Source organism: Phyllobates terribilis, unplaced genomic scaffold, assembly GCF_046119375.1.
Source record: "Phyllobates terribilis strain yellow unplaced genomic scaffold, ASM4611937v1 Scaffold_25__1_contigs__length_18738178, whole genome shotgun sequence".
NCBI lineage: Eukaryota > Metazoa > Chordata > Amphibia > Anura > Dendrobatidae > Phyllobates > Phyllobates terribilis.
The window spans coordinates 6,497,251-6,514,684 of NW_027362785.1; the positions used below are offsets into that span (position 1 = coordinate 6,497,251).

Consider the following 17,434-nt stretch of genomic DNA (forward strand, 5'->3'; position numbering starts at 1 on the left):
ACAGTGACTCCACCAACAGAATAGTGAGTGCAGCTCTGGAGTATAATACAGGATGTAACTCAGTATCAGTAATGTAATGTATGTACACAGTGACTGCACCAGCAGAATAGTGAGTGCAGCTCTGGAGTATAATACAGGTGGTAACTCAGGATCAGTAATGTAATATATGTACACAGTGACTGCACCAGCAGAATAGTGAGTGCAGCTCTGGAGTATAATACAGGAGGTAACTCAGGATCAGTAATGTAATGTATGTACACAGTGACTGCACCAGCAGAATAGTGAGTGCAGCTCTGGAGAATAATACAGGATGTAACACAGGATCAGTAATGTAATGTATGTACACAGTGACTGCACCAGCAGAATAGTGAGTGCAGCTCTGGGGTATAATACAGGAGGTAACTCAGGATCAGTAATGTAATGTATGTAGACAGTGACTGCACCAGCAGAATAGTGAGTGCAGCCCTGGAGGATAATACAGGATGTAACTCAGGATCAGTAATGTAATGTATGTACACAGTGACTACACCAGCAGAATAGTGAGTGCAGCTCTGGAGTATAATACAGGATGTAAATCAGGATCAGTAATGTAATGTATGTACACAGTGACTGCACCAGCAGAATAGTGAGTGCAGCTCTGGAGTATAATACAGGATGTAACTCAGTATCAGTAATGTAATGTATGTACACAGTGACTGCACCAGCAGAATAGTGAGTGCAGCTCTGGAGTATAATACAGGATGTATCTCAGGACCAGTAATGTAATGTATGTACACAGTGACTGTACCAGCAGAATAGTGAGTGCAGCTCTGGAGTATAATACAGGAGGTAACTCAGGATCAGTAATGTAATGTATGTACACAGTGACTGCACCAGCAGAATAGTGAGTGCAGCTCTGGAGTATAATACAGGAGGTAACTCAGGATCAGTAATGTAATGTATGTACACAGTGACTGCACCAGCAGAATAGAGAGTGCAGCTGTGGAGTATAATACAGGATGTAACTCAGGATCAGTAATGTAATGTATGTACACAGTGACTGCATCAGCAGAATAGTGAGTGCAGCTCTGGAGTATAATACAGGATGTAACTCAGGATCAGTAATGTAATGCATGTACACAGTGACTGCACCAGCAGAATAGTGAGTGCAGCTCTGGGGTATAATACAGGAGGTAACTCAGGATCAGTAATGTATGTACACAGTGACTGCACCAGCAGAATAGTGAGTGCAGCTCTGGAGTATAATACAGGAGGTAACTCAGGATCAGTAATGTAATGTATGTACACAGTGACTGCACCAGCAGAATAGTGAGTGCAGCTCTGGAGTATAATACAGGAGGCAACTTAGGATCAGTAATGTAATGTATGTACACAGTGAATGCACCAGCAGAATAGTGAGTGCAGCTCTGGAGTATAATACAGGAGGTAACTCAGGATCAGTAATGTAATGTATGTACACAGTGACTGCACCAGCAGAATAGTGAGTGCAGCTCTGGGGTATAATACAGGAGGTAACTCATGATCAGTAATGTATGTACACAGTGACTGCACCAGCAGAATAGTGAGTGCAGCTCTGGAGTATAATACAGGATGTAACTCACGATCAGTAATGTAATGTATGTACACAGTGACTGCACCAGCAGAATAGTGAGTGCAGCTCTGGAGTATAATACAGGAGGTAACTCAGGATCAGTAATGTAATGTATGTACACAGTGACTGCTCCAGCAGAATAGTGAGTGCAGCTCTGGAGTATAATACATGATGTAACTCAGGATCAGTAATGTAATGTATGTACACAGTGACTGCACCAGCAGAATATTGAGTGCAGCTCTGGAGTATAATACATGATGTAACTCAGGATCAGTAATGTAATGTATGTACACAGTGACTGCACCAGCAGAATAGTGAGTGCAGCTCTGGAGTATAATACAGGATGTAATTCAGGATCAGTAATGTAATGTATGTACACAGTGACTGCACCAGCAGAATAGTGAGTGCAGCTCTGGAGTATAATACAGGATGTAACTCAGGATCAGTAATGTAATGTATGTACACAGTGACTGCACCAGCAGAATAGTGAGTGCAGCTCTGGAGTATAAAACAGGAGGTAACTCAGGATCAGTAATGTAATGTATGTACACAGTGACTGCACCAGCAGAATAGTGAGTGCAGCTCTGGAGTATAATACAGGAGGTAACTCAGGATCAGTAATGTAACTTATGTACACAGTGACTGCACCAGCAGAATAGTGAGTGCAGCTCTGGAGTATAATACAGGATGTAACTCAGGATCAGTAATGTAATGTATGTACACAGTGACTGCACCAGCAGAATAGTGAGTGCAGCTCTGGAGTATAATACAGGATGTAACTCAGGATCAGTAATGGAATGTATTTACACAGTGACTGCATCAGCAGAATAGTGAGTGCAGCTCTGGAGGATAATACAGGAGGTAACTCAGGATCAGTATTTGTAATGTATGTACACAGTGACTGCACCAGCAGAATAGTGAGTGCAGCTCTGGAGGATAATACAGGAGGTAACTTAGGATCAGTAATGTAATGTATGTACATAGTGACTGCACCAGCAGAATAGTGAGTGCAGCTCTGGGGTATAATACAGGAGGTAACTCAGGATCAGTAATGTATGTACACAGTGACTGCACCAGCAGAATAGTGAGTGCAGCTCTGGAGTATAATACAGGATGTAACTCAGTATCAGTAATGTAATGTATGTACACAGTGACTGCACCAGCAGAATATTGAGTGCAGCTCTGGAGTATAATACAGGATGTAACTCAGGATCAGTAATGTAATGTATGTACACAGTGACTGCACCAGCAGAATAGTGAGTGCAGCTCTGGGGTATAATACAGGAGGTAACTCAGGATCAGTAATGTATGTACACAGTGACTGCATCAGCAGAATAGTGAGTGCAGCTCTGGAGTATAATACAGGATGTAACTCAGGATCAGTAATGTAATGTATGTACACCGTAACTGCACCAGCAGAGTAGTGAGTGCAGCTCTGGAGGATAATACAGGAGGTAACTCAGGATCAGTATTTGTAATGTATGTACACAGTGAGTGCAGCTCTGGAGGATAATACAGGAGGTAACTTAGGATCAGTAATGTAATGTATGTACACAGTGACTGCACCAGCAGAATAGTGAGTGCAGCTCTGGGGTATAATACAGGAGGTAACTCAGGATCAGTAATGTATGTATACAGTGACTGCACCAGCAGAATAGTGAGTGCAGCTCTGGAGTATAATACAGGATGTAACTCAGGATCAGCAATGTAATGTAAGTACACAGTGACTGCACCAGCAGAATAGTGAGTGCAGCTCTGGAGTATAATACAGGATGTAACTCAGTATCAGTAATGTAATGTATGTACACAGTGACTGCACCAGCAGAATATTGAGTGCAGCTCTGGAGTATAATACATGATGTAACTCAGGATCAGTAATGTAATGTATGTACACAGTGACTGCACCAGCAGAATAGTGAGTGCAGCTCTGGAGTATAATACAGGAGGTAACTCAGGATCAGTAATGTAATGTATGTACACAGTGACTGCACCAGCAGAATAGTGAGTGCAGCTCTGGAGTATAATACAGGATGTAACTCAGGATCAGCAATGTAATGTATGTACACAGTGACTGCACCAGCAGAATAGTGAGTGCAGCTCTGGAGTATAATACAGGATGTAACTCAGGATCAGCAATGTAATGTATGTACACAGTGACTGCACCAGCAGAATAGTGAGTGCAGCTCTGGGGTATAATACAGGATGTAACTCAGGATCAATAATGTAATGTATGTACACAGTGACTGCACCAGCAGAATAGTGAGTGCAGCTCTGGAGTATAATACAGGATGTAACTCAGGATCAGCAATGTAATGTATGTACACAGTGACTGCACCAGCAGAATAGTGAGTGCAGCTCTGGGGTATAATACAGGATGTAACTCAGGATCAGTAATGTAATGTATGTACACAGTGACTGCACCAGCAGAATAGTGAGTGCAGCTCTGGGGTATAATACAGGATGTAACTCAGGATCAATAATGTAATGTATGTACACAGTGACTGCACCAGCAGAATAGTGAGTGCAGCTCTGGAGTATAATACAGGAGGTAACTCAGGATCAGTAATGTAATGTATGTACACAGTGACTGCACCAGCAGAATAGTGAGTGCAGCTCTGGAGTATAATACAGGAGGTAACTCAGGATCAGTAATGTAATGTATGTACACAGTGACTGCACCAGCAGAATAGTGAGTGCAGCTCTGGGGTATAATACAGGAGGTAAATCAGGATCAGTAATGTATGTACACAGTGACTGCACCAGCAGAATAGTGAGTGCAGCTGTGGAGTATAATACAGGATGCAACTCAGGATCAGTAATGTAATGTATTTACACAGGGACTGCATCAGCAGAATAGTGAGTGCAGCTCTGGAGTATAATACAGGAGGTAACTCAGGATCAGTAATGTAATGTATGTACACAGTAACTGCACCAGCAGAATAGTGAGTGCAGCTCTGGAGGATAATACAGGAGGTAACTCAGGATCAGTAATGTAATGTATGTACATAGTGACTGTACCAGCAGAATAGTGAGTGCAGCTCTGGGGTATAATACAGGAGGTAACTCAGGATCAGTAATGTATGTACACAGTGACTGCACCAGCAGAATAGTGAGTGCAGCTCTGGAGTATAATACAGGATGTAACTCAGGATCAGTAATGTAATGTATGTACACAGTAACTGCACCAGCAGAATAGTGAGTGCAGCTCTGGAGGATAATACAGGAGGTAACTCAGGATCAGTATTTGTAATGTATGTACACAGTGACTGCACCAGCAGAATAGTGAGTGCAGCTCTGGAGGATAATACAGGAGGTAACTTAGGATCAGTAATGTAATGTATGTACACAGTGACTGCACCAGCAGAATAGTGAGTGCAGCTCTGGGCTATAATACAGGAGGTAACTCAGGATCAGTAATGTATGTACACAGTGACTGCACCAGCAGAATAGTGAGTGCAGCTCTGGAGTATAATACAGGATGTAACTCAGTATCAGTAATGTAATGTATGTACACAGTGACTGCACCAGCAGAATATTGAGTGCAGCTCTGGAGTATAATACAGGAGGTAACTCAGGATCAGTAATGTAATGTATGTACACAGTGACTGCACCAGCAGAATAGTGAGTGCAGCTCTGGAGTATAAAACAGGAGGTAACTCAGGATCAGTAATGTAATGTATGTACACAGTGACTGCACCAGCAGAATAGAGAGTGCAGCTGTGGAGTATAATACAGGATGTAACTCAGGATCAGTAATGTAATGTATGTACAGAGTGACTGCACCCGCAGAATAGTGAGTGCAGCTCTGGAGTATAATACAGGATGTAACTCAGGATCAGTAATGTAATGTATGTACACAGTGACTCCACCAGCAGAATAGTGAGTGCAGCTCTGGAGTATAATACAGGATGTAACTCAGTATCAGTAATGTAATGTATGTACACAGTGACTGCACCAGCAGAATAGTGAGTGCAGCTCTGGAGTATAATACAGGATGTAACTCAGGATCAGTAATGTAATGTATGTACAGAGTGACTGCACCAGCAGAATAGAGAGTGCAGCTGTGGAGTATAATACAGGATGTAACTCAGGATCAGTAATGTAATGTATGTACAGAGTGACTGCACCCGCAGAATAGTGAGTGCAGCTCTGGAGTATAATACAGGATGTAACTCAGGATCAGTAATGTAATGTATGTACACAGTGACTCCACCAGCAGAATAGTGAGTGCAGCTCTGGAGTATAATACAGAATGTAACTCAGTATCAGTAATGTAATGTATGTACACAGTGACTGCACTAGCAGAATAGTGAGTGCAGCTCTGGAGTATAATACAGGATGTAACTCAGGATCAGTAATGTAATGTATGTACACAGTGACTCCACCAGCAGAATAGTGAGTGCAGCTCTGGGGTATAATACAGGAGGTAACTCAGGATCAGTAATGTAATGTATGTACACAGTGACTCCACCAGCAGAATAGTGAGTGCAGCTCTGGAGTATAATACAGGATGTAACTCAGTATCAGTAATGTAATGTATGTACACAGTGACTGCACCAGCAGAATAGTGAGTGCAGCTCTGGAGTATAATACAGAATGTAACTCAGGATCAGTAATGTAATGAATGTACACAGTGACTGCACCAGCAGAATAGTGAGTGCAGCTCTGGGGTATAATACAGGAGGTAACTCAGGATCAGTAATGTAATGTATGTACACAGTGGCTGCACCAGCAGAATAGTGAGTGCAGCTCTGGAGTATAATACAGGATGTAACTCAGGATCAGTAATGTAATGTATGTACACAGTGACTGCACCAGCAGAATAGTGAGTGCAGCTCTGGAGTATAATACAGGATGTAACTCAGGATCAGTAATGTAATGCATGTACACAGTGACTGCACCAGCAGAATAGTGAGTGCAGCTCTGGAGTATAATACAGGATGTAACTCAGGATCAGTAATGTAATGTATGTACACAGTGACTGCACCAGCAGAATAGTGAGTGCAGCTCTGGGGTATAATACAGGATGTAACTCAGGATCAGTAATGTATGTACACAGTGACTGCACCAGCAGAATAGTGAGCGCAGCTCTGGGGTATAATACAGGAAGTAACTCAGGATCAGTAATGTAATGTATGTACACAGTGACTGCACCAGCAGAATAGTGAGTGCAGCTGTGGAGTATAATACAGGATGTAACTCAGGATCAGTAATGTAATGTATTTACCAGTGACTGTACCAGCAGAATAGTGAGTGCAGCTCTGGAGTATAATACAGGATGTAACTCAGGATCAGTAATGTAATGTATGTACACAGTGACTGCACCAGCAGAATAGTGAGTGCAGCTCTGGAGTATAATACAGGATGTAACTCAGGATCAGTAATGTAATGTATGTACACAGTGACTGCACCAGCAGAATAGTGAGTGCAGCTCTGGAGTATAATACAGGATGGTAACTCAGGATCAGTAATGTAATGTATCTACACAGTGACTGCACCAGCAGAATAGTGAGTGCAGCTCTGGAGTATAATACAGGATGTAACTCAGGATCAGTAATGTAATGCATGTACACAGTGACTGCACCAGCAGAATAGTGAGTGCAGCTCTGGAGTATAATACAGGATGTAACAAAGGATCAGTAATGTAATGTATGTACACAGTGACTGCACCAGCAGAATAGTGAGTGCAGCTCTGGAGTATAATACAGGATGTAACTCAGGATCAGTAATGTAATGTATGTACACAGTGACTGCACCAGCAGAATAGTGAGTGCAGCTCTGGAGTATAATACAGGATGTAAGTCAGTATCAGTAATGTAATGTATGTACACAGTGACTGCACCAGCAGAATAGTGAGTGCAGCTCTGGAGTATAATACAGGACGTAACTCAGGATCAGTAATGTAATGTATGTACACAGTGACTGCTCCAGCAGAATAGTGAGAGCAGCTCTGGAGGATAATACAGGATGTAACTCAGGATCAGTAATGTATGTGCACAGTGACTGCACCAGCAGAATAGTGAGTGCAGCTCTGGAGTATAATACAGGATGTAACTCAGGATCAGTAATGTAATGTATGTACACAGTGACTCCACCAGCAGAATAGTGAGTGCAGCTCTGGAGTATAATACAGGATGTCACTCAGTATCAGTAATGTAATGTATGTACACAGTGACTGCACCAGCAGAATAGTGAGTGCAGCTCCAGAGTATAATACAGGATGTAACTCAGGATCAGTAATGTAATGTATGTACACAGTGACTCCACCAACAGAATAGTGAGTGCAGCTCTGGAGTATAATACAGGATGTAACTCAGTATCAGTAATGTAATGTATGTACACAGTGACTGCACCAGCAGAATAGTGAGTGCAGCTCTGGAGTATAATACAGGAGGTAACTCAGGATCAGTAATGTAATATATGTACACAGTGACTGCACCAGCAGAATAGTGAGTGCAGCTCTGGAGTATAATACAGGATGTAACTCAGGATCAGTAATGTAATGTATGTACACAGTGACTGCACCAGCAGAATAGTGAGTGCAGCTCTGGAGTATAATACAGGATGTAACTCAGGATCAGTAATGTAATGTATGTACACAGTGACTGCACCAGCAGAATAGTGAGTGCAGCTCTGGAGAATAATACAGGATGTAACACAGGATCAGTAATGTAATGTATGTACACAGTGACTGCACCAGCAGAATAGTGAGTGCAGCTCTGGGGTATAATACAGGAGGTAACTCAGGATCAGTAATGTAATGTATGCACACAGTGACTGCACCAGCAGAATAGTGAGTGCAGCACTGGAGTATAATACAGTATGTAACTCAGGATCAGTAATGTAATGTATATACACTGTGACTGCACCAGCAGAATAGTGAGTGCAGCTCTGGAGTATAATACAGGATGTAACTCAGGATCAGTAATGTAATGTATATACACAGTGACTGCACCAGCAGAATAGTGAGTGCAGCTCTGGAGTATAATACAGGATGTAACTCAGGATCAGTAATGTAATGTATGTATACAGTGACTGCACCAGCAGAATAGTGACTGCAGCTCTGGAGGATAATACAGGATGTAACTCAGGATCAGTAATGTAATGTATGTAGACAGTGACTGCACCAGCAGAATAGTGAGTGCAGCCCTGGAGGATAATACAGGATGTAACTCAGGATCAGTAATGTAATGTATGTACACAGTGACTACACCAGCAGAATAGTGAGTGCAGCTCTGGAGTATAATACAGGATGTAACTCAGGATCAGTAATGTAATGTATGTACACAGTGACTGCACCAGCAGAATAGTGAGTGCAGCTCTGGAGTATAATACAGGATGTAACTCAGTATCAGTAATGTAATGTATGTACACAGTGACTGCACCAGCAGAATAGTGAGTGCAGCTCTGGAGTATAATACAGGATGTATCTCAGGACCAGTAATGTAATGTATGTACACAGTGACTGTACCAGCAGAATAGTGAGTGCAGCTCTGGAGTATAATACAGGAGGTAACTCAGGATCAGTAATGTAATGTATGTACACAGTGACTGCACCAGCAGAATAGTGAGTGCAGCTCTGGAGTATAATACAGGAGGTAACTCAGGATCAGTAATGTAATGTATGTACACAGTGACTGCACCAGCAGAATAGTGAGTGCAGCTCTGGAGTATAATACAGGATGTAACTCAGGATCAGTAATGTAATGTATGTACACAGTGACTGCATCAGCAGAATAGTGAGTGCAGCTCTGGAGTATAATACAGGATGTAACTCAGGATCAGTAATGTAATGCATGTACACAGTGACTGCACCAGCAGAATAGTGAGTGCAGTTCTGGGGTATAATACAGGAGGTAACTCAGGATCAGTAATGTATGTACACAGTGACTGCACCAGCAGAATAGTGAGTGCAGCTCTGGAGTATAATACAGGAGGTAACTCAGGATCAGTAATGTAATGTATGTACACAGTGACTGCACCAGCAGAATAGTGAGTGCAGCTCTGGAGTATAATACAGGAGGCAACTTAGGATCAGTAATGTAATGTATGTACACAGTGAATGCACCAGCAGAATAGTGAGTGCAGCTCTGGAGTATAATACAGGAGGTAACTCAGGATCAGTAATGTAATGTATGTACACAGTGAGTGCACCAGCAGAATAGTGAGTGCAGCTCTGGGGTATAATACAGGAGGTAACTCATGATCAGTAATGTATGTACACAGTGACTGCACCAGCAGAATAGTGAGTGCAGCTCTGGAGTATAATACAGGATGTAACTCACGATCAGTAATGTAATGTATGTACACAGTGACTGCACCAGCAGAATAGTGAGTGCAGCTCTGGAGTATAATACAGGAGGTAACTCAGGATCAGTAATGTAATGTATGTACACAGTGACTGCTCCAGCAGAATAGTGAGTGCAGCTCTGGAGTATAATACATGATGTAACTCAGGATCAGTAATGTAATGTATGTACACAGTGACTGCACCAGCAGAATATTGAGTGCAGCTCTGGAGTATAATACATGATGTAACTCAGGATCAGTAATGTAATGTATGTACACAGTGACTGCACCAGCAGAATAGTGAGTGCAGCTCTGGAGTATAATACAGGATGTAATTCAGGATCAGTAATGTAATGTATGTACACAGTGACTGCACCAGCAGAATAGTGAGTGCAGCTCTGGAGTATAATACAGGATGTAACTCAGGATCAGTAATGTAATGTATGTACACAGTGACTGCACCAGCAGAATAGTGAGTGCAGCTCTGGAGTATAAAACAGGAGGTAACTCAGGATCAGTAATGTAATGTATGTACACAGTGACTGCACCAGCAGAATAGTGAGTGCAGCTCTGGAGTATAATACAGGAGGTAACTCAGGATCAGTAATGTAACTTATGTACACAGTGACTGCACCAGCAGAATAGTGAGTGCAGCTCTGGAGTATAATACAGGATGTAACTCAGGATCAGTAATGTAATGTATGTACACAGTGACTGCACCAGCAGAATAGTGAGTGCAGCTCTGGAGTATAATACAGGATGTAACTCAGGATCAGTAATGGAATGTATTTACACAGTGACTGCATCAGCAGAATAGTGAGTGCAGCTCTGGAGGATAATACAGGAGGTAACTCAGGATCAGTATTTGTAATGTATGTACACAGTGACTGCACCAGCAGAATAGTGAGTGCAGCTCTGGAGGATAATACAGGAGGTAACTTAGGATCAGTAATGTAATGTATGTACATAGTGACTGCACCAGCAGAATAGTGAGTGCAGCTCTGGGGTATAATACAGGAGGTAACTCAGGATCAGTAATGTATGTACACAGTGACTGCACCAGCAGAATAGTGAGTGCAGCTCTGGAGTATAATACAGGATGTAACTCAGTATCAGTAATGTAATGTATGTACACAGTGACTGCACCAGCAGAATATTGAGTGCAGCTCTGGAGTATAATACAGGATGTAACTCAGGATCAGTAATGTAATGTATGTACACAGTGACTGCACCAGCAGAATAGTGAGTGCAGCTCTGGGGTATAATACAGGAGGTAACTCAGGATCAGTAATGTATGTACACAGTGACTGCATCAGCAGAATAGTGAGTGCAGCTCTGGAGTATAATACAGGATGTAACTCAGGATCAGTAATGTAATGTATGTACACCGTAACTGCACCAGCAGAGTAGTGAGTGCAGCTCTGGAGGATAATACAGGAGGTAACTCATGATCAGTATTTGTAATGTATGTACACAGTGACTGCACCAGCAGAATAGTGAGTGCAGCTCTGGAGGATAATACAGGAGGTAACTTAGGATCAGTAATGTAATGTATGTACACAGTGACTGCACCAGCAGAATAGTGAGTGCAGCTCTGGGGTATAATACAGGAGGTAACTCAGGATCAGTAATGTATGTATACAGTGACTGCACCAGCAGAATAGTGAGTGCAGCTCTGGAGTATAATACAGGATGTAACTCAGGATCAGCAATGTAATGTAAGTACACAGTGACTGCACCAGCAGAATAGTGAGTGCAGCTCTGGAGTATAATACAGGATGTAACTCAGTATCAGTAATGTAATGTATGTACACAGTGACTGCACCAGCAGAATATTGAGTGCAGCTCTGGAGTATAATACATGATGTAACTCAGGATCAGTAATGTAATGTATGTACACAGTGACTGCACCAGCAGAATAGTGAGTGCAGCTCTGGAGTATAATACAGGAGGTAACTCAGGATCAGTAATGTAATGTATGTACACAGTGACTGCACCAGCAGAATAGTGAGTGCAGCTCTGGAGTATAATACAGGATGTAACTCAGGATCAGCAATGTAATGTATGTACACAGTGACTGCACCAGCAGAATAGTGAGTGCAGCTCTGGAGTATAATACAGGATGTAACTCAGGATCAGCAATGTAATGTATGTACACAGTGACTGCACCAGCAGAATAGTGAGTGCAGCTCTGGGGTATAATACAGGATGTAACTCAGGATCAATAATGTAATGTATGTACACAGTGACTGCACCAGCAGAATAGTGAGTGCAGCTCTGGAGTATAATACAGGATGTAACTCAGGATCAACAATGTAATGTATGTACACAGTGACTGCACCAGCAGAATAGTGAGTGCAGCTCTGGGGTATAATACAGGATGTAACTCAGGATCAGTAATGTAATGTATGTACACAGTGACTGCACCAGCAGAATAGTGAGTGCAGCTCTGGGGTATAATACAGGATGTAACTCAGGATCAATAATGTAATGTATGTACACAGTGACTGCACCAGCAGAATAGTGAGTGCAGCTCTGGAGTATAATACAGGAGGTAACTCAGGATCAGTAATGTAATGTATGTACACAGTGACTGCACCAGCAGAATAGTGAGTGCAGCTCTGGAGTATAATACAGGAGGTAACTCAGGATCAGTAATGTAATGTATGTACACAGTGACTGCACCAGCAGAATAGTGAGTGCAGCTCTGGGGTATAATACAGGAGGTAAGTCAGGATCAGTAATGTATGTACACAGTGACTGCACCAGCAGAATAGTGAGTGCAGCTGTGGAGTATAATACAGGATGCAACTCAGGATCAGTAATGTAATGTATTTACACAGGGACTGCATCAGCAGAATAGTGAGTGCAGCTCTGGAGTATAATACAGGAGGTAACTCAGGATCAGTAATGTAATGTATGTACACAGTAACTGCACCAGCAGAATAGTGAGTGCAGCTCTGGAGGATAATACAGGAGGTAACTCAGGATCAGTAATGTAATGTATGTACATAGTGACTGTACCAGCAGAATAGTGAGTGCAGCTCTGGGGTATAATACAGGAGGTAACTCAGGATCAGTAATGTATGTACACAGTGACTGCACCAGCAGAATAGTGAGTGCAGCTCTGGAGTATAATACAGGATGTAACTCAGGATCAGTAATGTAATGTATGTACACAGTAACTGCACCAGCAGAATAGTGAGTGCAGCTCTGGAGGATAATACAGGAGGTAACTCAGGATCAGTATTTGTAATGTATGTACACAGTGACTGCACCAGCAGAATAGTGAGTGCAGCTCTGGAGGATAATACAGGAGGTAACTTAGGATCAGTAATGTAATGTATGTACACAGTGACTGCACCAGCAGAATAGTGAGTGCAGCTCTGGGCTATAATACAGGAGGTAACTCAGGATCAGTAATGTATGTACACAGTGACTGCACCAGCAGAATAGTGAGTGCAGCTCTGGAGTATAATACAGGATGTAACTCAGTATCAGTAATGTAATGTATGTACACAGTGACTGCACCAGCAGAATATTGAGTGCAGCTCTGGAGTATAATACAGGAGGTAACTCAGGATCAGTAATGTAATGTATGTACACAGTGACTGCACCAGCAGAATAGTGAGTGCAGCTCTGGAGTATAAAACAGGAGGTAACTCAGGATCAGTAATGTAATGTATGTACACAGTGACTGCACCAGCAGAATAGAGAGTGCAGCTGTGGAGTATAATATAGGATGTAACTCAGGATCAGTAATGTAATGTATGTACAGAGTGACTGCACCCGCAGAATAGTGAGTGCAGCTCTGGAGTATAATACAGGATGTAACTCAGGATCAGTAATGTAATGTATGTACACAGTGACTCCACCAGCAGAATAGTGAGTGCAGCTCTGGAGTATAATACAGGATGTAACTCAGTATCAGTAATGTAATGTATGTACACAGTGACTGCACCAGCAGAATAGTGAGTGCAGCTCTGGAGTATAATACAGGATGTAACTCAGGATCAGTAATGTAATGTATGTACAGAGTGACTGCACCAGCAGAATAGAGAGTGCAGCTGTGGAGTATAATACAGGATGTAACTCAGGATCAGTAATGTAATGTATGTACAGAGTGACTGCACCCGCAGAATAGTGAGTGCAGCTCTGGAGTATAATACAGGATGTAACTCAGGATCAGTAATGTAATGTATGTACACAGTGACTGCACTAGCAGAATAGTGAGTGCAGCTCTGGAGTATAATACAGGATGTAACTCAGGATCAGTAATGTAATGTATGTACACAGTGACTCCACCAGCAGAATAGTGAGTGCAGCTCTGGGGTATAATACAGGAGGTAACTCAGGATCAGTAATGTAATGTATGTACACAGTGACTCCACCAGCAGAATAGTGAGTGCAGCTCTGGAGTATAATACAGGATGTAACTCAGTATCAGTAATGTAATGTATGTACACAGTGACTGCACCAGCAGAATAGTGAGTGCAGCTCTGGAGTATAATACAGAATGTAACTCAGGATCAGTAATGTAATGAATGTACACAGTGACTGCACCAGCAGAATAGTGAGTGCAGCTCTGGGGTATAATACAGGAGGTAACTCAGGATCAGTAATGTAATGTATGTACACAGTGGCTGCACCAGCAGAATAGTGAGTGCAGCTCTGGAGTATAATACAGGATGTAACTCAGGATCAGTAATGTAATGTATGTACACAGTGACTGCACCAGCAGAATAGTGAGTGCAGCTCTGGAGTATAATACAGGATGTAACTCAGGATCAGTAATGTAATGCATGTACACAGTGACTGCACCAGCAGAATAGTGAGTGCAGCTCTGGAGTATAATACAGGATGTAACTCAGGATCAGTAATGTAATGTATGTACACAGTGACTGCACCAGCAGAATAGTGAGTGCAGCTCTGGGGTATAATACAGGATGTAACTCAGGATCAGTAATGTAATGTATTTACACAGTGACTGCATCAGCAGAATAGTGAGAGCAGCTCTGGAGTATAATACAGGAGGTAACTCAGGATCAGTAATGTTTTTACACAGTGACTGCATCAGCAGAATAGTGAGTGCAGCTCTGGAGTATAATACAGGAGGTAACTCAGTATCAGTAATGTAATGTATGTACACAGTGACTGCACCAGCAGAATAGTGAGTGCAGCTCTGGAGTATAATACAGGATGTAACTCAGGATTAGTAATGTAATGTTTGTACACAGTGACTGCACCAGCAGAATAGTGAGTGCAGCTCTGGGGTATAATACAGGATGTAACTCAGGATCAGTAATGTAATGTATTTACACAGTGACTGCATCAGCAGAATAGTGAGAGCAGCTCTGGAGTATAATACAGGATGTAACTCAGGATCAGTAATGTAATGTATGTACACAGTGACTGCACCAGCAGAATAGTGAGTGCAGCTCTGGAGTATAATACAGGATGTAACTCAGGATCAGTAATGTAATGTATTTACACAGTGACTGCATCAGCAGAATAGTGAGAGCAGCTCTGGAGTATAATACAGGAGGTAACTCAGGATCAGTAATGTAATGTATGTACACAGTGACTGCACCAGCAGAATAGTGAGTGCAGCTCTGGAGTATAATACAGGATGTAACTCAGGATCAGTAATGTAATGTATGTACACAGTGACTGCACCAGAAGAATAGTGAGTGCAGCTCTGGAGTATAATACAGGATGTAACTCAGGATTAGTAATGTAATGTATGTACACAGTGACTGCACCAGCAGAATAGTGAGTGCAGCTCTGGAGTATAATACAGGAGGTAACTCAGGATCAGTAATGTTTTTACACAGTGACTGCATCAGCAGAATAGTGAGTGCAGCTCTGGAGTATAATACAGGAGGTAACTCAGGATCAGTAATGTAATGTATGTACACAGTGACTGCACCAGCAGAATAGTGAGTGCAGCTCTGGAGTATAATACAGGATGTAACTCAGGATCAGTAATGTAATGTATGTACACAGTGACTGCACCAGAAGAATAGTGAGTGCAGCTCTGGAGTATAATACAGGATGTAACTCAGGATTAGTAATGTAATGTATGTACACAGTGACTGCACCAGCAGAATAGTGAGTGCAGCTCTGGAGTATAATACAGGATGTAACTCGTGTTAGGGATCAGTAAGTTCAATAAAGTAGGGTTAAAAAATCCATAGAAAAAAGCAACGTGTGGAAATGATATTGGGGGCAGAGTGTTTCCGCTTGTTGTGCTCTCTAGAGTGATGAGGAGACTCTGCCGCTGCCGACACTCCCCGTTCAGTAAATCCACCACACCCCTGTGTGTGCAATCAGTGGTACATCCCGCCCGGAACAACCCAAGGAGCTGCGACATGTGGACGACTCCAGGTAATAAGAACATGAACACAAACACACACCTGGCGGCAGGACACAGCATCGGAAGTGACGTCACAGCTAATAAACCGCACCCTGATTGGCCACAGTAAGAAACCACCAAACCCTCTGGTAGGAGAAAGGACCTGAGGTGACGTTTGGGCCATGTGACCAGACGAGTGAGTGGGTGGAGCTATGATAGAAAATCCACGAAGTTACGTTTAGTCCCTGATAGGAAAAGACCACAAGTCAGAGGAGGAGGGAGCGCAGGAGACCGCAGCAGCAGAGAGGGAGCGCAGGAGACCCCCGAGGCAGCAGCAGAGAGGGAGCGCAGGAGACCACCGAGGCAGCAGCAGAGAGGGAGCGCAGGAGACCACAGCAGCAGAGAGGGAGCGCAGGAGACCACCGAGGCAGCAGCAGAGAGGGAGCGCAGGAGACCACCGAGGCAGCAGCAGAGAGGGAGCGCAGGAGACCACCGAGGCAGCAGCAGAGAGGGAGCGCAGGAGACCGCAGCAGCAGAGAGGGAGCGCAGGAGACCGCAGCAGCAGAGAGGGAGCGCAGGAGACGGCAGCAGCAGAGAGGGAGCGCAGGAGACGGCAGCAGCAGAGAGGGAGCGCAGGAGACGGCAGCAGCAGAGAGGGAGCGCAGGAGACGGCAGCAGCAGAGAGGGAGCGCAGGAGACGGCAGCAGCAGAGAGGGAGCGCAGGAGACGGCAGCAGCAGAGAGGGAGCGCAGGAGACGGCAGCAGCAGAGAGGGAGCGCAGGAGACGGCAGCAGCAGAGAGGGAGCGCAGGAGACGGCAGCAGCAGAGAGGGAGCGCAGGAGACGGCAGCAGCAGAGAGGGAGCGCAGGAGACGGCAGCAGCAGAGAGGGAGCGCAGGAGACGGCAGCAGCAGAGAGGGAGCGCAGGAGACGGCAGCAGCAGAGAGGGAGCGCAGGAGACGGCAGCAGCAGAGAGGGAGCGCAGGAGACGGCAGCAGCAGAGAGGGAGCGCAGGAGACGGCAGCAGCAGAGAGGGAGCGCAGGAGACGGCAGCAGCAGAGAGGGAGCGCAGGAGACGGCAGCAGCAGAGAGGGAGCGCAGGAGACCGCAGCAGCAGAGAGGGAGCGCAGGAGACCGCAGCAGCAGAGAGGGAGCGCAGGAGACCACAGCAGCAGAGAGGGAGCGCAGGAGACCACCGAG

General features: G+C 43.9%; 1 protein-coding gene across 3 annotated transcripts in view; it reads right to left on the reverse strand.

Moving 5' to 3' along the window:
- LOC141176422 (uncharacterized) overlaps nt 1-16,385 on the reverse strand; it is a 214,349-nt gene extending 197,964 nt beyond the window's left edge. Inside the window, exon 1 of one of the 3 annotated variants that reach the window (XM_073660406.1) lies at nt 16,297-16,385. In XM_073660406.1, coding sequence (XP_073516507.1) covers nt 16,297-16,316 — 20 coding nt within the window. In that variant the 5' untranslated portion in view covers nt 16,317-16,385. The remainder of the gene's footprint in view (nt 1-16,296) is intronic. The other 2 variants (XM_073660407.1, XM_073660405.1) reach the window with 2 other exon arrangements.
- Nucleotides 16,386-17,434: the final 1,049 nt, after the last annotated feature.